The sequence below is a fragment of the Pseudorca crassidens genome, chromosome 15 (assembly GCF_039906515.1).
Source record: "Pseudorca crassidens isolate mPseCra1 chromosome 15, mPseCra1.hap1, whole genome shotgun sequence".
In the NCBI taxonomy this organism is placed as follows: Eukaryota; Metazoa; Chordata; class Mammalia; order Artiodactyla; family Delphinidae; genus Pseudorca; species Pseudorca crassidens.
The window spans coordinates 6,370,120-6,393,208 of record NC_090310.1 but is presented as its reverse complement, the minus strand read 5'-3'; the positions used below and the strand labels follow the sequence as shown (position 1 = coordinate 6,393,208).

Sequence of the window (23,089 nt, the reverse complement as noted above, 5' to 3'; positions counted from 1 at the left end):
CACTGGACTGCCAGGGAATGCCGTCAGATTCCTTCTCAAGATAGTATTCCAATTTACAAGGAAAACGCAGCTATCTGTTGTAAACATTTAAAGACATTCTGTGGAACTTTCACCAAAACCCCAAAATAGTGATCTCAGGAACCCCCTTTCCAAATCATTTAATCATACATTCAGTGACCACTTACAGAGCATATTACAGGAAAGGTGGTATCTGATTTTGGGACACAGGAAGAATTAAAAATTTCTTTCATAATTAAAGGAATAGAGGGAAGAATAAAAAACCAAGCACCTCAGAAACACAAGCTCAAAAATCCATTGACGAGGAACAGATAATTCCCTGAAACAGGCAAGCACACTGCTTGTTGAAAACCTCAATGGATGTGCCTTGGGATAGCAAAACGGTTGCCGTCTTCAAGTTGGGTACCAAAAAGCAATGCATCTGTGCTTCTGAATCTTAACTTAAAACACCTGATTTCCTTCCCACCATTCTCCCGGTGCTGTAAGTTTTTTCACAATGTCCTCAGAACAACTACAGCTTCAGCTCCACTCTCCAGGTACTGCTCTCACAACCTGGTGTTGACCTTCTCAGGTAGGACGGTCAGGAACTGCTCCAGCACCAGCAGCTACAGGATCTGCTCCTTCCCAGCATATAGGATGACAGCCGCTCATAGCAGATCACCCAGAGCTGGCTTAGAGCATCCTTTAGCCGACAGTCCTCCTCCGCACTGAATCACCTAAAATACTGGTGGGAAGTCTCAAACCTGGGGAAGACCATCTAACCCTAGATTCTTTCCCCTAACTTAATTATTAGACCCTCTATCTGCACTGGGTGAGTGAGGCCCCTGCTCTAAGAATGGGCTTCCTCTACCTGGTGTGTCTCTTGTGCTGGGGAAGAAAGAGAGGGAAATCAGAGTGCAGAGTGATCAGACAGCTCCCCACTAGGTCGTGGGGCTAAACACTCCCTTCCCTGGTCGCCTCGTAGAAAACTGGCTCTCCAGTTCGCCTGAATCCTCGAACTCCAGGAGAGCCTGTGGGCTTCGAGTTGGTGGGCTTCGTGTGGGGCGCCAGAAATCCTGCCTTTCTAGAAACTCAACTAGACCTTGGGGTTGGAGGACAAGAACGGCTTCCTCTCCTGGAGAATGAGGCTGAAAGAAAAAGGAGAGACTTCAAGAAGAGCCAGCCTACGGGGCACGGCGCCTCCTTAACCGCACTCCAGGCCCGGCTGCACAGATGCGCCTCGTTCTTCTGGCCCTTCTGGCGCTAGGCTGCTGCCCGCCTGGAACGCCCTTCTGGGCAGCAGCTCGCCTAGGACTCCAGAGCCTAAATCTTCCGGAGCGGACGGCGAACATTGACCTCACCCCGCAAACCTGAAGGCCAGACGAAGTTAATGAGCGCCTGACCGTTTTGCTTCAGCAGCTGCTGCAGCTGCGCAGTCGTCGCATTCCGGCGCGTCCCCCGAACTACGGGCTCCTCGAGGCCTCTCTAGGCTTCTTGGGGGACTTCCGCATCTCTACTGTTCGTCCAGTTGCAGGCCGCAGTCCCGTCACGCCTAGCGCGCAGCCCTCGCGAGGAAACCCGGAGGTTCGCGGGGTTGGCGGCCTCAGTACGCGTGGGAAAGGGCCGCCGCCCGGCGGTTGCGCGGCCCCGCTCGGTGCCGAACCCCGGAAGAGGCTGCACTTTTCCCTCCCGCTGGAGGCGGTGGCCGCGGGTCCAAAGGCCACCACCCGCAGCCTGCAGACCTCTCATCCAACCACGACTCCGGCTCTGGGGCCGAGGAGCAGCATGGAGGCCGAGGACTTCCAGGAGGAGCTGACCTGCTCCATCTGCCTGGACTATTTCGAGGACCCGGTGTCCATCGAGTGCGGCCACAACTTCTGCCGCGGCTGCCTGCGCCGCAGCTGGGCGCAGAGCGGCAGCCCGGTTCCCTGCCCCGAGTGCCGGCAGCCGTCGGCGCCCGCTGCGATGCGGCCCAACTGGGCCCTGGCCAGGCTGACGGAGAGGATGCGGCGCCGGCGCCTGGGCCCCGCGCCCCACGGCCTATGCGGCCGCCACTGGGAGCCGCTGCGGCTCTTCTGCGAGGACGATCAGCGGCTCGTGTGCTTGGTGTGCAGGGAGTCCCAGGAGCACCAGGCCCACACCATGGCCCCCGTCGACGAGGCCTTCGCGAGCTACCGGGTGAGCCGGCCCTTACGGGGCTGCCGGTATTGCCTGGGAACGTTTACTGTTCACGTTGGAAGCATGAACCCCCATCCTATCCCCACCAGGCTCAGAAAAGTTAAGCTACTCACGGATCTCAGAGCTGGAGTTAAAACTGGGATTGGGAGGGCCGGTGCAAGGCTCAGTCATCACCGCAGAATTTTCAAGGGACTGGCTTCCGGGAGCTTCTAGTTTAAGACGGTTATCCTGAGAGGTTATACACCAGTGCTGTCCAATAGAAACAAAAATACGAGCCACATATGTTATTAAAATTTTTTCTAGTGGTAAAAAGAAACAGGTGATGTTAATTTTAATAATTTATTTAACCCAATTATCAAAAATATCATTCAACATTGATTTTTTTTCTTAAAGCTCATTCTGTTTCCTCTTTATTGTGAAAATGAAACAAGATATAATCAGAAAATGGAGAACTCAGGTTCTTCTTACAGCTGTTCTCTGACTTGGATGGGCACAGATAGTGTGATTTCACATATACATTTTGGAGTATAGTTGCTTTACAATGTTGTGTTAGGTTCTGCTGTACAGCAAAGTGAATCAGCTATACGGATACATCTGTCCCCTCTTTTTTGGATTTCTTTCCCATTTAGGTCACCACAGAGCACCGAGTAGAGTTCCCTGTGCTATACAGTAGGTTCTCATTAGTTATCTATTTTATACATAGTAGTGTATATATGTCATTTCCAATCTCTCAGTTCATCCCACCCCCCTTCCCCTCTTGGTATCCATACGTTTGTTCTCTACGTCTGTGCCTCTATTTCTGCTTTGAAAATAAGTTCATCTATACTATTTTTCTAGATTCCACATATATGCAATAATATACGATACTTATTTTTTTCTTTCTGACTTACTTCACTCTGTATGTCAGTCTCTAGGTCCATCCATGCCTCTGCAAATGGCACAATTTCGTTCCTTTTTATGGCTGAGTAATAGTCCATTGTACGTATGTACCACATCTTTGTCCGTTCCTCTGTTGATGGACATTTAGGTTGCTTCCATGCTCTGGCTGTTGTAAATAGTGCTGCAATGAACATTCATTCAACATTGATTGATATAAAAAATGATCAATGAGATATTTTACCTTTTTTTTTTCATGATAGGTCTTTGAAATCTGTGTACTTCACATTTACACACATCAGTTCGGACTATCCACATTTCAGGAGCTCACATGGCTAATGGATGCTGTATTGGACAGTACGGGTTTATACCTACAGATGTCATAGACAACTAATGATTTGGGAAAAACCTGGCTTGTAGGGATGAGTCTGGATTTTACTAGCTTCCTTCATCAATTGGGAAAATCACTTAATGTTTGAATTTGGAGATTATCTGTTCTGCCTTATCTTATGGGTTAAGAAGCTTCAGTCAAGTAAATCGGTTTATCATATTCTGGTCCAGCCACACTGGCATTCTTGCTTTTGTTTCAAGCCTGTTCACTCTCTACTCATACCTTCCATCCTTTAGATCCTTTTAGACTTTAGCTTGAAGACCTTCCTTGATCATCCTTTCCAGAGTAGCCCCACCCCCTTCCATTACTGACGGTGTCACTCCGGTGGTCTCCATCTGAATTGGTATCTAGTAAGTACTTGTTGAAAACATGAATTTAATGATACAAGTTAAAGTGTACTGTGAACTGTGAAATGCTGTACGGTTTTATCAGCTGACTACAAACAGGAAACAGATGCAAAGTTAGACTAGAAAGTGTACATTCGTTTTTTTTATTCAGTAACCTTTATCGGTGCTTCCTGTATGCTAGTCATTCCTCTAGAATCTGGACGTAAATTGATGAGAAAGACATGGGCCTTGTCTTGTATGGGGCATAAGCATGTAGTCCTGTAATTTCAGTGTGTGTGAGAGTTATTGACGTTTGTACCAACACACAGAAGGTCTGAGGTTAGAGTGATCAGACAGGAGTGAGGATCGCCTTCACAGAGGAGTGGAACATGAGTCCACTCTTGACGGATGAGTGCAGCAAGGTAGGGGAGAGGATGTTCAGGCCACGGGAACAGCATATTCAGTAGTGTGGCAACGTGGAATAGCATGTGATAAATAGGAAGACCAGAGGTCGCTCTGTGCTTCAGGAGGGTAGCGCATGGCAGGGAGGATGGTGGGAGTTGAGGCTGAAGACAGAGGCAGGGTTCATGTTGTGGGGGATCTTGTTGACCATAGTGAGAAGACTGAGCTTTCTCTTCCAGGGAATGGGGATCATTGAAGGATTTTAAGGCACGAGATGACATGATCAGTTCTTTTGTTTTAGAAAGTTCATTGTGGCATCCACGGGGATGAATGGAGAAGACCAATTGGGCTGCTGTTGCACTACTTCAAGCAAGAGGTAGTAAGGGCCTGAATTAGTGCAGGGCAGGGGTGATGGAGAAGAGGAGGGCGTGGAGTTATGATGACCTGGAGCTGAATGACATTGTGACTAATGGGAACTGATGGGTCGGGGAGAGAGAGGAGTCTAGGACGGCAGTCTGGATATCTGGTGCTTATTTGGGACATGTTGAGAGTAAAGTAACTGTGACAGGAAGTCCAAGGAAGAGGGACAGGAGGCAGGGGTATAGGAAGCTAGAAACACAGTATTTTAGATTAGAATCATCAGCCTACCCTTGAAGTCTTAGAAGAAGTAAGCTGATTAGATTTTCCGGGAGGGACCACATAAAAGGTAAAAAAAAAAGAGGGGCATGAAGAGAAGCTTGGGAAACACCAATGCTTAGTAGCCAGCAAAAGAGATGGAAAGGACCCATCAGAGAAATGGAAGAGAAAATATATGGGACTTCCCTGGCGATCTAGTGGTTAAGACTCTGCGCTTCCACTGAAGGGAGCGTGGGTTCGATCTCTGGTCTGGGAACTAAGATCCCTCATGCTACACTGCACGGCCGAAAAAAAACCCCAAAAGACCCCCCAAAAAAATTTATGGGGGAGGGCTGAGGCAAGTGTAAGTGGTTAGGTATGAAAGGGGAAAATAACCCTTAAAGCTTCAACCTTTGGCAATAATCATAATATTAATGATAGCTATCAGGTGTTGATTACTTATGCATCACTGACAGTTCTAAGCATTTTTCGTATAGTAATTTTTAAATTTCCATAGCAGCCCTGTTGAATGGATTCTGTTTTCCCCATTTTGTAGATGAGGCAGCTGAGGCCCAGAGATGTGAGACCACTTACCCAAGGTCACAGAAGCTAGGAAGTGGCTAAGCTTGGACTGAGTTCCTCTAATTCCTATAGCCCATGTCACTTGTCACTCTGCTACAGCTAATCTAACTGAGAAGACTAATCGGAAGAGGTGGGATTTCAGGATTAAACAAAAACGGGCCAACAGGTAGGGAGTGGGTGAGAGTAACGCTGGGGAGGGTTGAATGTCATGAGGTTGACTGGCCAGGTGTTCCGGAGTCAGGTCATTAGGCACAATTGCCCGTTGTCTGTCTTTTTCTGCACCCTCCTCTGCTTCATCGCTGCTCAGTTTATCCATCTCCACACCACCCCAAGTTAGCTAGAAAAACATTAAGTTGCTCTTGGGTGGAGCAATTCTGTTTCCACCATCCTATTGCAAGCACATACTCAGGTGGGTGCACCGTGACTTAAAAATTTGGAGTTCCCTAAATCCATGGAAAATATCCCCCATCCTATGCCCACACCTGAGCCCTGCAGACGGTGTGCTAGATGCTTTCTCTGAGGATCTGAGCCCCTGAGTACTGCATCCAGGAGACCTGCTTTGATGAATTCCTAGTCCACTCTGCTCACCCTCTTGGGCCCCACCAGTGGCTCAGGATACACCTGGAAGCACTTTTAAGCAATACTACCCCCCAACCCCTGCGAGTGTTTGATTCAGTTGGTGGGGCCCTTGGCATCAGCATTGTTTAAAAATTCACTAGGTGATTCTAGTGTACAGATAGGATAGAGGATCATGGACCTACGTCTTAGTATCTTCACAGAGGGAATCTCAAAAAAATCTTTCAGAGCAGAAGTTGTCTTTAATGGAGTCATTGGTGGTTGGAGAGAAAAAGAGAACAGAGAAAGAGAATAGCGTCCTAAGCTTCAGGGAGCAAACTCTGCCTGGAAAAGGCTTCCAGGCACAGCTCTTCTTTCCCTCAAGCCAATGTTTAGTCTGTGACTCTGGGAGCTAATCCCTTCATTGCTATTAACTCATTTAACAGATACTCAGTATTTCTTGAACCACCTGTTTTGTGTCACTTGCTGTACTACAGTACCAGACTCAGCACTGGGCAGACAGTGGTGAAAAGACCATGGGGCTTACAGTCTGGCTGGGGTGGGGGTGAGAGGCACACCATGGACAAGTAAATGACCGCAGATGATGATATGTGCTGTGAAAGAAAGATAGTGCCGTGCCAGAGAAGCGACACGGGCTTTAATAAGGGAACACGGTAGCCTCCTCTGAGGAGATGACATTTCAGTTGAGACTTGATGGATGAGGAATCAGCCATCTGAGGAACTGTGGGAAGAACATCCCAGGCAGCGGATAGCAAATTCAAAGACCGTGAGGCTGGGAAGAGCAGGACCTGTCAATGGAACTGAAAGACCTGTACACCTGAAGCATCACGAGCAAGGGGGAAAGCAGCACGAGCTGGGAGATGCAGACAAGAGGGGGGTTATGTCGGACCGCAAGGTGTTTGAATTTTCTTAGTGATGCGGGAAACCAATGGAGAATCTTAAGCAGGGGACTGACATGATCTGACTGGTCTTTAGAAGATTATGCTGGCTTCTCTGTGGACGCTGGATAAAAGAAGGACAAGATTGGAAGTAGGGAGCCCAGTCATGAGGTTATTGTAGTTGTGTAGACAGGAGGTGGCTTGAACTAGGAGGTGGCTGGGGACGGCAGATAGGCAGATTTGATATGTATTTTGGAGGTAGACCTCCCTGCTTGGATTGGATACAGAGGTTACAGTGACTGAAATTCACAGAACCTAAGTGCTGGGATGGTGTTTAAGAAAAGACCATCTAGTCTAGTTGTCTTCATCTTCTAGGTAAGGCAGCTGTGGCCCAGAAAATGTGTGAGGCTGACTTGACCACAGATCCATAGCTAGTTTGTGAAGGTCTAGACTGAAACTCAGACCTGATTTGAAGTTTCATGTCGTTTGAACTACATGATCACAAGTCAGCAAATGTCTTCATGGTATAAATGTCTGCTCTTTTATTATAGTTTTATATACACACAATTGTCTGATGTTAAATGAAGAGAGTGATTTTCAAACTTTGGTGCGTCCACCCAGCTTTGAAATGCTTGTGTTGCCGTCCTGCCACTTCGTGGCAGTCTCTGTTATTGCAGGGAAGAAGTTTTCTACTCCCAGAACGTTACCAAGTTTACTCAGGGGACCACTATAAGAGCCCAACTGTGGCAAGATACAAAAAAGCTTAGGTAATGAAACAGGAAAATTCATACATACTGAAAATTGTTAAGGGCTTTTAAAAACTGAAAAGTTCTATTTCAAATATATTTGAAAGCTTAAAGAAAAATCTTCGTCACATTCAAAGGAGCTATTTATCTCATGACAGCCTTCACACGTACATCAGATTTGACAGTGATTTGTGCGTGTCTCTTACCTGTCTGCCTCTGTCTCTAAGGTCATCCCTGAGATTCTGCTGTTAGGTGCTTCCCCTCTGCAGCCCACTGTGTTCCTTCTGATCGACTCAATTTTTTTAATAGCTTATTTGTTTTTTTCTAATTATAAAAAGATATGTGCCTCTTGTAGAAATTCAAACAAAACAGAGATTTATAAAATTTCTAGTCCTCCCCCTCCAACTTTCAAGCCATTCCTATTCCCCAGAGATAAGCAGTGTTAATAATACTTAGGTATATACCCTTCCGGATTTTCCCTCTGTTCAGATACAAACGCACACACTTGCACAGACACATGTATATTTGTTCTTTTCAAAACGGAATCATATAGAGAGCTACCTGAAATTGATGTAGAGTATCAATATACCATAATTTAATGATTTCACATTGATGGGTAGTGAATAATGCTGCAGTTAACATTCCTATACATATTATTTTTGCTAGTGTTTTTTTGTTGGATATTATTAGAAATAGGATTATGCATATTTTAAATTTCGTTAAATCCTTCCAGTTGCTCTTCAAAAAGATGGGACCTTTACTCTCCTACTATTATGGTGCCAGAGGCCTCTTCCCTTGCCAGGACTAGGCATTTATTAATCTTCTAACAATTTTAAATTTTTGTCTATTTAATAGGCATACTCTATATTGTATTATGATGATTTTAGAACAGAATAATTCTTTTTTTTTTTTTTTTTTTTTGTGGTATGCGGGCCTCTCACTGTTGTGGCCTCTCCCGTTGTGGAGCACAGGCTCCGGATGCTCAGGCTCAGCGGCCATGGCTTACGGGCCCAGCCGCTCCGCGGCATGTGGGATCTTCCCGGACCAGGGCACGAACCCGTGTCCCCTGCATTGGCAGGCGGACTCTCAACCACAGCGCCACCAGGGAAGCCCCAGAATAATTCTTATGCATTAGCCTGTAGTCATCTTCAGCATTTTCTCAATCTCATCCCCTGTTTGAATTAGGTGACTTTTAGCTCTTGAACAAGGAAGATGCTGGGAGAGATGATTTCTTACTTATGCGTGTTTCTGCTGACAGGAAAAACTTCTGAAGACTCAACATAGTCTGACAGCCAAGATGAATAAAGCCATGCATTTACAGGACATGGAAGTGAAGAATGCTGCAGAGTGGAAGGTAAGAGCAGAAGTTGGTTGGGTATTTCTTGCCCTTGAGTCCTTTCAGTCTGAGGCCGCTCAAGGGCTTTCGCTGGGAAGAGCTTGTGGATCTCACCAGTTGTTAGGCCCCTTTCACATAAGGTGATAGAACAGGAAGAATCTGCCTCTACTGACCTGTGTCTTTGGGCAACATGAGTTCTACACACTTCATCCTCATATCTCAAGGGTAGTGTTCCTTTCTTTCCTGCTTTCTCCCTAGGTTGGCTTCCTACATTGGAGTTGATTTGGGTCTGTGGCACTGTGGAAAGCAAATGGACTTTGCTTCCAGAGATGCTAGTCTAGTTGGGAGGCATGATGTGGGCGCACATGTGCACATCTAAGATTTAACTAAATGGTAGGTGATCTGAGGGCTAAATTAAATAATAGATATGCAAGTGCATTTTAGTTTAAAAAGTGTACAAACAAGGCATTGCTATCATAGCAGAGACTCAGATGTTACAAAGAATGAACTAATACTATATAGACTAGTACAAAGATACCAAGTAGGTGTAAAGAAAGGAGTAGGGGAAATTTGTAAGGGCTGGGCAGGAACTTTTCTGGAGGAGGTGATTTGGATGGAAGGATCATGGGTTGTTAGGGAGTCATGTGCAAGGAATTTAGGAGGAAGGACCAGGCAGAACAAGGACTGAGCTAGTCCCCTGTGGCTATAGGAGAAGATGAAGAATAAGCGAACGAGAGTCAGTGCGGAGTTTGCAAAGCTGCACGTCTTCCTGGCTGAAGAAGAGCAATTGTTTCTTAAGAGACTGAGCCAAGAAGAAGAAGAGACAAAGAAGAAACAGAATGAGAACACATTAAGGCTCAATCAAATGATCACTTCCATGAAGAAGCTCATCTTCGAGGTGGGGGAGAAGAGCCAGAGCTCCACCCTGGAGCTGCTCCAGGTGAGACCGGCAGGGAAGGGCGTAGTCTTTGTCTTTACAGAGTTGTTATTTAACATCCCTAACTGAACTCCCTCTTGCCTTTAGAACTGAATGTCCTTCCTGGTGAGTGGGTTTAGTAGAAGACGTGTTTTCTCTGTGTTGCTGTTGTGTTATTATTTTTATTATACAATTAAAGAGTCAAAAATTCATCTTTCAAAGGAAATTAATGTGAAATTTAGGCCTGATGAGCTCAGGTAATATGAGATACTTAGATTCCAAGAACTGTCTAGAACTTTTACAATTTGAGCAGTGAAGTTCCAATTTCATATCTAAAGATATACTATAGCAGAATCTTTGAAATAACACATTTCTTTTGTATATGGATTCTTTCATTTAGTGTAATGTTTTTGAGGTTCATTCATGTTGTAGCATATATTAGTATTGTATTTGCATCCCTTTTTTAAATTCCAGAATAGTATTCCATTGTAGAATATGCCACATTTTTATATCTGTTCACCAGTTGATGGACATTTGGGTTGTTACCACCTTTTGGTTATTAGGAAGGATTCTGCTTTAACATTTGTCTGTCATTCTTTGTGTGGACATATGTTTTCATTTCTCTCTGTGCTAGGCTGTATGCTATATTTATATTCAACTTTTAAAGAAACTGCCTTTTCCCATTTTATATTCCCACCACATCCTCACTAACATTTGTCTGTGATTGAAAGAGTGTAGACGGAGAGGTAAGCAAAAAGCCAGGAGAGAGCTAATGTCATAGTGCCAAAGGAGAAAGAGGAGGGCTTCAAGGAAAGGATTGGTCAACATTGTGAAATAGTTCAGAGGGGTCACATGAAACAAAGACTACATTGTGTTAATGCATTGGGTTTGACAGCATGAGAGCATATGTGACGTTAATAAAAGCAACTGACAGAAAAATACCTGCTCACAAAGTTGAGTAACAGATCTCTAGGGGAAGGTACATAACTTATTTCTTTCTTCTCTTCACAGAATCCAAAAGATGTGTTGACCAGGTACAAAATCTTGCCTTCTTATGGGGGCTTGAGGAGAATGGTAAAGATACAGGCCAAGCAGAGGGGAAATGAGGCCTGGGCTCCATAGATCAGTGTGGACGTTGACGTGAGGGGGTTGTCGGGGAGGAGTTCCACTGTTCACTTTTGCCAGGAGGAGCGGGAGAGAAGTAGTCTGAGCTCTGGGATTTGAACCTTCAGTTGGGAGTTGGGGGTCTTGGGTGTCCTAGTTGTCTCCTAAGCAGAGCAGCCTTCTGCACTTCTCTTAGGTGTGAGAACCAGGATGTGAACTATTCCTTTGAAGTTCTAAAGGTGAAGACTGTGTGCCGGCTACCAATGATGAAGGAAATGCTGAAGCGATTTCAAGGTGAGCAGAATTTCTGGGAGTTGGAGCTCAGAGAATGAACGAGAGAAGTCTGGAAAGGAAAGAGAAAACAGAGCATGCAGCTGACAGGAGGGCCAGGAAAATGGTAATAAGTACTTAGGAATAAATGGATATATGCTTCATTCAAGAAACATCCATTTAACACATACTGTGTGTTATAAGGTACTTGTGATACAAAAAGAAAAAGACCTATTTGCTTACAAATTGGAGAGACAGACACGTATCACTTTACTGTAATACAGTGGGATCCAGTGTTTATCAGTGGTATGAATAAAATACTGCAAAACTACAGAGGAAGACCTCTGTTGGGGGTGAAGTGGGAAAGTTTTCACAGCAGAGGTGATGACAGTTGTTTGGGAATTTGAAGGATGAGTATCAGTTTGCCAAGTGGAAAATGAGGGAATCCTGTTCCAGGCAGAGGCGGCAGCATGAGCTAAGGTGTGGAGAAAATGGAGGAGAGGGTATCTGATGTGACTCAACCATAAGGTGCATATGGGGAAAGGCAGGAACTGAGTTTGAGAAGATGAGTGTAGGAAAGACTGAAGATAAACTTATTAGATCTCCAGAGAAGTACCAAGGCATGTACGTGATGTAAAGGTATGCACTCAATTCTCATGTGCATGTACCTGATTAAGCATCATGTTGTGGATGTCTACTTCCAGCTAAAATGCAGTAACAGGGCCTGGATTTACTCCTGAAACTTAGTTGACCAAAAAAAAAACAAAACAAACCCAAAACAGACAATACATAAAGCAGCAGTTTTTAAAACACTGGACCTCAGGCAGTGAAGGCCAGTGATCCATGGGAAATGTGAAACAAATGAGGTGCGCTCTATGATGGCCCCAGCCTACAGCCTTGAGAGAGTTTCCAGCCCACCTCAGAGAGGGTAACAGCGGTGGAGCCAGGTGGACTTCCTGAGTTGAGGAGTGGAGCTGAGAGTCCAGGGAGAACAAAGCACTGAGCGTTTACAGAGCACTGGACAGAGTACTGGAGAGGAGAGAGCTGGACAGAGAGAGAACCCAGGTGATCTACAGAGACACGCCGTGAACATTCAGCAGAATGCTGATCAGTACATGCTTGTAAAGAACTAACCGAGTTTGAGGAAGGAAATTTCCAAAATGAGTAGAAGAAACAGTTCCTGGTGCTCACACAGGGCCAGGAGCAATGCCTGTTCCTACCAGCCTCTGGAAAACTCTTAATTCGTGGGGCACTGGGTAGAGTACTCAGGAAAATCTTGCCTCATTAGTGGGGAATAATTAACCCTACACTGAGCACTGCTTTGGACCCACTTTACAAATCATGAAATAAGACCCAAAAGGATGAAATTATTTCCAAGTAACTGCATCCCAGAACAAAACTCAACAAGATGGATAGGAATTTAAAAAAATGAGTACCCAACAATGTAAGACCACAATGCCTGGCATCCAGTCAAAGATTACTAGGCAGGCAAAAAGATAGGAAAACGTGACCCATGATGAGGAGAATAATCAATTGAAACTGATCCAGGATTTACCTGGACGCTAGAATAAGCATAGAAGAACATTAATACAGTTATTGTAGCTATTTTGTAAAGAGGCATATGGGGACATGGAAGATATAAAAAAATCTCAGACAGACTTCTAGAGATGAAAACTACTGTAACTGAGATGAAGAACAAGCTGGTTGGGGTTAATGGGTCATTGCAGAAGAAAAGCTTAGTGAGCTTGAAAAGATAGAGCAGTGGAGACTATGCAAAATGAAACACACAGAGAAAAAAACTTAAAAAATGAAAATAACATCAGTGAACTGTGGGTCATTTTCATGCAGCCTTGTGTCTGGTCATTGGTACCCCTCAGGGAGAGGAGTGGGATGGGGATTAGACAGAAAAAACATTTGAAGAAATAATGACTGACAACTTCCCAAAGTTGATGGAAACTATAAGTACACAGATCCAAGAAACTCAGCAAATCCTAAGCATGATGAAAACTACACCAAAACCAGTGATAAAGAGAAAATCTTAAATGCAACAAGTTAAAAAGGACATGTTACAGTGGAACAAAGATAAAGATGACATCACATTACTCATTGAAAGCAATGCAAGTGAACAAAATCTTTAAAGGAATGAAAGAAAATAACTGTTAACCCAGACTTTTATTCCTGGCAAAAATACCCTTCAAAAACAAAGTGAAACAAAGATGTTTGCTGATATCCAAAACCAGAAAGAGTTTATCAGACCAACACTGCAAGAAATGTTAGAGGAAGTCCTTTAAGCAGAAGGAAAATGATACCAGATGGAAGTCAGATCTACACAAAGGAATAAAACATCTTATGAAATGGTAATGACATAAAGAAATATGTACTTCTGTCATTACTTAAATCTCATTAAAAGGTAATAGGGATGGCTAATTTATGTGTTAACTTGACTGGGGCACAAGGTGCCCAGATATTTGGTCAAACATTATTTCAGGTGTTGTTGTGACAGTAAGAGTGTTTTGGGATGAGATTAATATTTAAATCAGGAAACTTGGGCTTCCCTGGTGGCACAGTGGTTGAGAGTCCGCCTGCTGATGCAGGGGACACGGGTTCATGCCCCAGTCTGGGAGGATCCCACATGCCGTGGAGTGGCTGGGCCTGTGAGCCATGGCCGCTGAACCTGCACGTCCAGAGCCTGTCCTCCGCAATGGGAGAGGCCACAACAGTGAGAGGCCTGCGTACTGCAAAAAAAAAAACCAAAAAAAAAAACCCCAGGAAACTTGAGTAAAGCAGATTGCTCTCCATAATGCTGGTGGGCCTAATCTAATCAGTTGCAGTCCTGAATAGAACAAAAGGCTGACTTTTCACCCTGAACAAGAGGGAATTCTACAGCAGACTGCCTTAGGACTCCATCTGCAGCTTTGGTTCTTCCTGCCTTGTGGCCTTTGAACTGGAACATCACTTTTCCCTGGGTTGTAAGCCTTCTGTCACACACAGTGGATTTGGACTTGCCAGTCACCATAATCACATGAAACAATTCCTTATAATCTCTTTCTCTATACAGTACATCTTATTGGTTCTATTTCTCTGGAGAACCCTGACAAATACAGTAATTGACTGTTTAAACAGACAGAAAATAACATATTATAGAGTTTATAACGTATTTACAAGTAAAATGCACAACAATAATAGCATGAAAGTTGGGAGGGGAGAAATAGAAGTATACCGTTATATAGTTCTTTGTTTTAAAGTATTTATTTATTTGGCTGCGTCGGGTCTTAGTGCGGTGTGCAGGCGCTTCACTGAGGCGAGCGGGCTTCTCTCTAGTTGTGGTGCGTGGACTCTAGAGCACGTGGGCTCAGTAGTTGCAGTGCACGGGCTTAGTTGCCCTGTGGCATGTGGGATCTTAGTTCCCCGACCAGGGATCGAACCCATGTTCCCTGCATTGGAAGATGGATTCTTAACCACTGCACCACCAGGTAAGTCCCTATTATACAATTCTTATATGTGAAGTGGTATAATATGTCTTGAAGGTAGGCTGTTAAGTTAAAGGTGTATATTATAAACCTTATGGCAATCACTAAGATAAAAGAGTTGTAACTAATAAGTCAACAAAGGAGATGAAGTGGAATCATCAGAATACTTGGTTAATCAGAAAGAAGGCAAAAAAGAGGAAAAAAGAATACGACAAATAGAAAACATAACAAGATGATAGACACAAACCTAATCATGTTAATAATCATATTAAGTATAAATGGTCCTAATCAGAAGGGAGAGACTGGTTGGATTGGATAAAAAAAAAGCAAGACCCAACTATATGCTGCAAGGAACGCACATTAAATATAAAGACCCATATATGTTAAAAGTAAAACAATGGAAAAAGCTATACCATGCTAACGTTAGTCAAAGGAAATCTGGAATGGTTATATTAATATCAAGAAGATTTCAGAGCAAGGACTATTACCAGAGATAAAGTCAAGTGCTAATGATTAAGGAGTCGTTTTATCAGGAGGACATAACAGTTCTAAACATTTATACACCTAATAACAGAGCTTCAAAATATATTAAGCAAAAATTAATAGAGCTGCCAGGAGAAACAGGCAAATCCACAATTATAGCTGGAATTTTCAGTACCTTTTAAAAATAATTTTTAGAACAAGTAGGCAGAAAATCAGTAAGGATATAGTAGACTGAATAACACTATGAATTTGAATAGCAGTGTCAACCAACTTGACCACCCTGTTATTTACAGAATACTGCCCCAAACAAAAACAGAGTACATATTCTTTTTGACTGTACATGGAACATTTTCTAAGGTAGAACAGGGTGGGCCATGAGACATATCTCAGTATTCAAAAGGATTCAAGCCATACAAAGTGTGTTCTCTGACCCCAATGCATTTGAGTTCGAAATCAGTTAAAAAAAAAAATCCTTGGAAGTTCCCCAAATGTTAGGAAACTAAATGACACACTTCTCAATAACCCATGAATTAAAGGTGAAATCAAAAGGGAAGTAGAGAGTGTTGATACTTTGAACTGAATGAAAAGGAAAACACAACATTTCAGAATTTGTGGGATACAGCTAAAGCGACACAGGGAAATGTATAGCACTAATCACCTATATTATAAAAGAAGAAAGTTCTTAAATCAGTGACATCTGTATCTACCTTAAGACACTAGAAAAAGAAGAGCAAATAAAGCCCCCCAAAACGGAAGAATGGAAATAATAAAAATCAGAGCATAAATCATTGCAATAGAATACAGAAAACAAAAGAAATGTTAGTGGAACCAAAAGCTCTTTCTTTGAGAATATCAATTTTATTGAGATACTTTAAGCAGAATGACCAGATACATCACTAGTATTAAGAATGAGAGGCATCATCACTACAAATTCTATAGATATTAAAAGGATAATAAGGGAATATTACAAGCAACTTTATGCTGATATGTCAGACAACATAGATGAAATGGACAAAGTCCTTAAAAGACTCAAGTGACTAAAGCTGACTCAAGAAAAAATAGATAGCTGGAATAACCTTATTTCTATTAAAGAAATTCGTGTTAGAAACCTTCCCAAATGGCTTCACTGGTGATTTCACCAAACGTTTAAAAAATATTTATTCTACGTGAACTCTTAACAAAAAATTGAAGAACTATTCCCAGTTTGTTCTATGAGGCCTGCATTACCATGATAGTAAAATCAGACAAAGACATTATAAGAGAAGAGAATAGATCAGTGTCCCTCATGAACATAGAAAAATTCTAAAGAAAATTTTAGCAACTTGAATTCAACAATGTATAATACATCACAACCAAATGGGGTTTATCGTAGAAAAGCAGGTTTGGTTTAACATTTGAAAGTCAATATAATTCACGACGTTAGCAAATTAAAAAAAGGAAAACTATTTGATCACCTAGTAGTTGCAGAAAAAGTCCTTGTCAAAATCTAACATTCAGGACTTGAGGACACGGGGAGGGGGAAGGGTAAGCTGGGATGAAGTGAGGGAGTGGCACTGACATATATACTCTACCAAACATAAAATAGATAGCTAGTGGGAAGCAGCCGCATAGCACAGGGAGATCAGCTCAGTGCTTTGTGACCACCTAGAGGGGTGGGAGGGAGACGCAAGAGGGAGGGGATATGGGGATATATGTATATGTATAGCTGATTCACTTTGTTATACAGCAGCAACTAACACAACATTGTAAAGCAATTATACTCCAATGATGATGCTAAATAAAAAAAAAAATCTAACATTCATTTCTGATTAAAAAAACAAAAGAAAAGAAAACACAACTCTCAGCAAACTAAAGAGACATGGAGAGTCTGGGAGGGAAGAGAAGTTGGAGGCAGGCCAGGGAGGAAGTTATAGACACAGTTACTGTGAAAGATGCAGAAGGTCCGAGTGAAGACAATGGCGATGGGAAAGGAGAGGAAGAAAAGAACCTGAGTGATATTTCAGAGGTAGAATTGATAGGACTTGGTGATTAATTAGCCACCGAGGGTCAGAGGGAAAGAAGAATCAAATAACCTTAAGATTTCCAAGTGTGAGTGTTTGGGTGGAGCTAATATTATTCGACCTTAGAGAACATAGAAAACAAGAAGTCTGCATGTGAGGGAGGATTAGTCTTGAGAGTGGAAAGGGACTTGGGATGCTCTGAATTTGGTTTTGAGTTACCTGCTGGAGGCTTGCAGAGATGCCCAGTGAACAGCTGGAATCAGTAAAGAGATACCTTGTTAGTGATGATATCTGTGTGTTCCTGTACAAAGAACCAGCCAGTCGACAGCTTTGGTTCTGGTCCTGATTCAACAAGGCAGTATTTGTTACTGTTTCTCCAAATTTTATGCTGGTGGTGAAGACTTGGGGCCATGAAATAATGGGCTCCCCATTTTCTAGATCATAGTCTTTGAAAGCAGAAGGGGAATGAAGATTTCAGGTTACTAACACACACTATGGCCTGTTAGGCCCAGCTGATGGTCAGTTGAAGGACAATGAGTCGTCTTATCCCTAACAGTATGTGATAGGAGAAGGATGGCACTGAAGCTGGAACAGACGGGTGTTTCTGGAGGAGGGTTGGTGGTAAGCTCTTGCATTACTGATCTCAGCTCTCATTTTCTCTGCAGTGGCTGTAAATCTAGCTGAGGACACTGCTTATCCCAAACTTGTCTTCTCCCAGGAAGGGAGATATGTGAAAAATGGAGAATCAGCCAGTTCTTGGCCACTGTTTTCTACCGCGTGGAGCTACTTTACTGGATGGAGGAATCCTCAGAGGACCGCAGACTTTGTGGAGAGATTTCAGCACTTACCCTGCGTTTTGGGAAAAAACGTTTTCACTTCAGGGAAACATTACTGGGAAGTTGAGCACCAAGGTAGCCTGGAGGTTGCTGTGGGGTTGTGTCGGGAGGACATCATGGGGATTACTGGTGGTTCAACAATGTCCCCACGCATGGGAATCTGGGCTCTTTGTTGGAGTTCTGCTGGCTATTGGCCCCTGACAGACATCTCTGTGAGGCCTACCAAGCTAGAGCCAGCTCTTCACCGGGTGGGAGTTTTCCTAGATCACAGGGCTGGGGAAATCTCATTCTACAGTGCTGCGGATGGAGAACACCTGTACACTTTTTCCTGTCCTTCCATCTCACGTCTCCGGCCGTTTTTCTGGTTGAGTCCATTAGCATCTTTAGTCATCCCACCAGCAACTGGCGGGAAATGAGGCTGTTCTTCTCCTGCCCAAGAATCTTTGCCTTGTGCCCCAGCCCAGGGACATACATCCCTTGGCCCTCATCTTTGACTTCATATATAAATCCATCCTGGGTGGTCCCTCAATTCTGTCCATTCAGATTCCAACTTCACATTTTGTTCAGCCCCCCTGGACATCATGTGCGTAGACAGATGTGGGAGACCCTGCTGGGTATCTCTCCAGTAGCCACTTGGCCCACTTTCTCTCCTTCTCCTCTGGTTCTTCCTAAATGCACTGCTCAGGATGTGCCCTCCACATGCCTCAGGGAGACACAGGCCCATAGGAGGGGCTTCTGGCCAGCGAGGCGGGGTGAGAAATTCTCCAAGGTGCCTCTGAGGAAAGTTTTTTAGCTTTTTAGAAAGAGATGTTTGGGAAGACACAGCCCCTCTCCTGATGTTAGTAGGTATACTGGAACTGAGAGGAGCACAGTAACCGTGGAAAAAGGAGGAGAAATGTGGTTTTTGTTGGCATCATGAAATGGTCGGAATTTCCCTAATCATGAATTTCTTGTTATATGAGATTATTGCTTCTTTATTGTATAAGGCAGTCTAGTTGCCTTCTGGTCACTTGCAGGCTGAAGTATCCTAACCGGTGCTCTAGGCGCATAGCTTGGACACCTCACAGTACAGGCCTGTCTCGTATCCTAACCGGTGCTCTAGGCACATAGCTTGGACATCTCACAGTACAGGCCTGTCTCACTTTTCTTCCTGAGATTTGACCGCTTTATAGAATCCCTTTCTGTTTAGTCATGTAATTCCTCTTCTTTCCAGTAAGTACTGATATTCCTCACTTCTTGGATTGGAAAATTGAGGCAGTCTTCCCCTGCTCTGCCCGTGTTGTTACTCTTCACCTGACCGTGTCTCTGCCCTCAAGGGTTCATTATGCTCTCCATTCGTCAGAGTCGTATACTGTGTGCACAAGGTTATTAACGTCATCCTGAAAATGTTGGGAAACCCTTGTTAAGTATTTACACTGTGCTAGCCTCTTCACATAATGCTCCCACGTGACTCTTGCAACAGAGATGGAAATGAGATGGAAATTAAAATCCTGTCTTTACAAAAGAAAAAACAAACCTTGAGATTAATTTGCTCAGTCCTGCCCAGCTGTCAAATGGGCATGTTGGGATTGAATCTAGATCTGAGAGGAAAGTCCTGGTCTTTGCTACTCTACGTTCACCTTACGCTCACCTACATGAGCACTTACTGAATGCTGATTGTGGTCTCCAACGCCTTTGTTTCAGGTTTTTATTTTGTTACATGTTTTTACCCTGTGTGAGTGTCCTCCTCTCTTTACCTTCCTGCGCTAGATTGTATGCACTCAGAGGTTTGTGACTGTTACTGGAGAGTTATTTGAAAAATAATGAATGTTTCTCTCTGGTTATAAATCACGTACTTATTATAGAAACTTTGGAACATATAAAAAGCGTGAAGAAAATTAAAGTTATTGGTAATCCCACCACCACTAACATTTTAATGTGTCTCCTCCCAGACTTGCAATAGGCTTTCTGGCAGCTTCTTACAAAACTTCCAGTACCCTCCCTAATCCCTCCTCCCCTTCCTGTGTCCCAGCCCATCCTGGCTTGTCTTCCTTTGCAGCTGGAGCAATCGCCCTCATTCAGTGATTTCTGCTGAGTTCTCCTTAACTCTCCAAGATCCTTGCTGTTATGAGTTGAATGAATTCTGTCCTCCAGAGAAAAAGATATGTTGAAGTCCTAGCTGTGAATGTGACCTTATCTGGAAATTAACATGAGGCCATTAGGGTGGGACCTAATCCAATATCACTAGTATCCTTAGAGGGAATTTTGTGCACACACACACACACTTACATACACAGAAATGCGATGTGAGGACACAGAGGGAAGATGGCTATGGGAGAGGCTGGAGTTATGCTGTCACAAGCCAATGAACGCCTGGGGCTGCTAGATGCTGGAAAAGGCAAAGAAGAATCCTCCCCTAGAAGCTTCTGAGGGATCATGGCCCTGCAAACACCCTCATTTCAGACTTCTGGCCTCCAGAACTGTGAGACAGTAAATTTCTGTTGTTTTAAGCCACCCAGTTTGTGGAACTTAGGAATTTAACACACTTCCCATCAGGACTTCCTTCAGTACTGTGAAATAATATTCATATTTTATGGCAAGACAAGAAAAATTTAAACATAAAAAAATTTTCCCTGCCCATTGGTCTGTGTCCCTGCACTGTGCATCGTGTGTCTGCATTATGCATCGACCAAACCTCCCCCATCAGCAGAAATACCTGCTCAACCATAAAGAGCAGCATTCTCCTAGCATCAACAGGACAGCTCCCTCGAAGATAACATTCCTTCTTGATAAGGGGTCACATGGTGCTTAGATCCGATGTAAACTGTCATTAATATGTCATTTGATGTACAGCCCCCATCTCAAAAAACTTGTATAACTGTGCCTTGACTTCTAACGGGTGGAACGGTTCTCAGAGCTTTCTCAGGTACTCTTCCTGGATTATAATCCTCAAATTTGGCTCGAATAAAATTTTCCATTTCCTTCTTAGATCGATTAGTTTTTTGTCGACAACACCTACATTGTTAATTTCCAGTCCTTGGGAAACTCATTAGTACCTTTCCTCCACTCTTCTTTCTGGGCTGTTGAACCAGCTTGGTTGGTTCTGCTACAAAGACTTGTTCTCTGACTTCGAGTAGGCTCTTTGGGCTGCTTGGTAAACAAGCTTGATCTTAAATTCCTTTTTACATCTTCTGATGGCAGTGATTCCAGACCTTTTCCTCTTTTCTCAAAGAAAAGGCCTTTATAAGCCTCCCTTTATACTACTATAACGGAGGTAAAACTTTGCCTCTGCTTATCTGAGGTTTTCAGCTGGGACTCTAACGAAAAGAAAGATTAACAAGAAAAAGTTTAACACATGCAACACATCATGCAGGAGAAACATAAAATGAATACTAACTCAAAGCCTTGGCTTAGAATTCTGGCTTTCATAGTATCTTCGACAAAGAACAATAAAATTGTGGAGAGATGATAGGACAAAGGTAAGCAGTTTTAGTCTTGCAAGGGTGGCAGACTGTGTGAGGGTAACTCTATGTGTGGAAACAAATGGGTCAGTGTGTGTTTGCAGATTCTTCTGGCACTGCCTCTGGGCTGAGTCTGTCTCCGGTAAAAGAAGAATTTATATCCTGCCTTTAGGGTTTCTGGGTTTGCTGCCTCTTAATTGCCTTCAGCTCAAAATGATTTTTATGTCAAAGAGGCATATTTTGGGGTGACACATTCTGGTTTCCATCACTACTTATTATTGCAAAGAACTTGCATCTTTTACTGAGAAAAAATTTTTTCTCTTCTACCCATCTGTTTAACAGTTTTTTTGCCTCTATTTTGGGTCTTGATATTGGACTGTCTCTCATCTCTTCAGGTATGGAATGGGACCCAGTTGTTGTATTGGTTAAAAATAAACTCTTCTGATGCTTCTGATGTACAAACAGGATTGAGAATAAATGTGTCCCAGTCAGTTTCCTATTTTACTTAGTTTCTCTGAGCCTTTACTCTATTAGTGTGTTATATGACTCTTTCAGAGGGGTATTTATTCACCATTTCTTAAGTTCATTTCACCACAGAAACTTTATTTTTTATTGAAGTATAGTTGATTTACAATGTGTTAATTACTGCTGTACAGCAAAGTGATTCATGTATTTATGTATACATACATACACATATGTGTGTGTATATATATACATATATATAATATATGTGTGTGTGTATATATATATATATATATATATACACTCTCTCTCTTTTTTAAATATTCTTTTCCATTATGGTTTATCATAGGCTACTGAACACAGTCCTCTACCGCAGGAACTTTAGCTCTGGGAGCAGCACTGAAGACCCCCCAGAAGATAGCTTGGCAACTACTGTCTAGCCTGCACTTTCTTGAGGTGATCTTGGCCACCTCAGATTTCAATCTAGCTTGCACCCCCTAGCCTCCAGAGCTGGTGGGTACATGCATTGGTGCTGTAAGCCACCCACACTGTGTGGCCCTGGATAAGGTTCTGCTAAAGTCTTTTCCCCTGGATTGGGACTTCCCTGGTGGTCCAGTGACTAAGACTCTGCTCCCAATGCAGGGGGCCTGGGTTTGATCCCTGGTCAGGGAACTAGATCCTACGTGCTGCAACTGAAACAGGAGGGAAGGGGGCAGGGCACGACCTTTAAAAGAATGACATAACCTGAGGACATGACATAAACTGATTAGAACCAAATAGGTCCAAGATGGCAGATGAGTCGACTTCCGCTAGACTTTGAGCCTCATGGTAGCACATCAGCATGCTAAATGACACACCCACAGGTGCCATGACAGTTCCAAGGCTGACCATGAGTAACTGGGCGCTGGCCCAATTCCTGGAAATCCCCACCCCTTCCCCAAAATAGCTGGGATGCCCCTCCCACTCATTAGCCTATGAAATTACCCACCCCTATAAAAACTGACAACCCCATACCCTGGTGCCGCTCTTGACTTCTGAGATGGCCCACACTCTGTCTGTGGAGTGTGTTTCTCTCTAAATGGATCCACTTTTTTTTTTGCGGTACGCGGGCCCCTCACTGTTGTGGCCTCTCCCGTTGCGGAGCACAGGCTCCAGACGCGGAGGCTCAGCGACCATGGCTCACGGGCCCAACCGCTCCGCGGCAT

The 23,089-nt window shown here is 43.6% G+C and overlaps 1 protein-coding gene across 2 annotated transcripts; it reads left to right on the top strand.

The window, feature by feature from the left end:
- The first annotated feature begins 1,551 nt into the window (after window positions 1-1,551).
- On the top strand, window positions 1,552-21,482 carry TRIM4 (tripartite motif containing 4). 2 transcript variants are annotated; one of them, XM_067705669.1, is made up of 7 exons: window positions 1,552-2,175; window positions 4,472-4,546; window positions 8,826-8,921; window positions 9,613-9,843; window positions 10,831-10,853; window positions 11,120-11,217; window positions 17,812-21,482. In XM_067705669.1, the coding sequence occupies exons 1-7, from the start codon at window positions 1,783-1,785 to the stop codon at window positions 18,396-18,398; spliced, it is 1,503 nt and encodes a 500-aa protein (XP_067561770.1). In that variant the 5' UTR covers window positions 1,552-1,782; the 3' UTR covers window positions 18,399-21,482. The 2 variants fall into 2 exon arrangements, with proteins under 2 accessions (XP_067561770.1, XP_067561769.1); XM_067705668.1 differs by lacking the exon at window positions 4,472-4,546 and having other exon boundaries at window positions 1,554-2,175.
- Window positions 21,483-23,089: the final 1,607 nt, after the last annotated feature.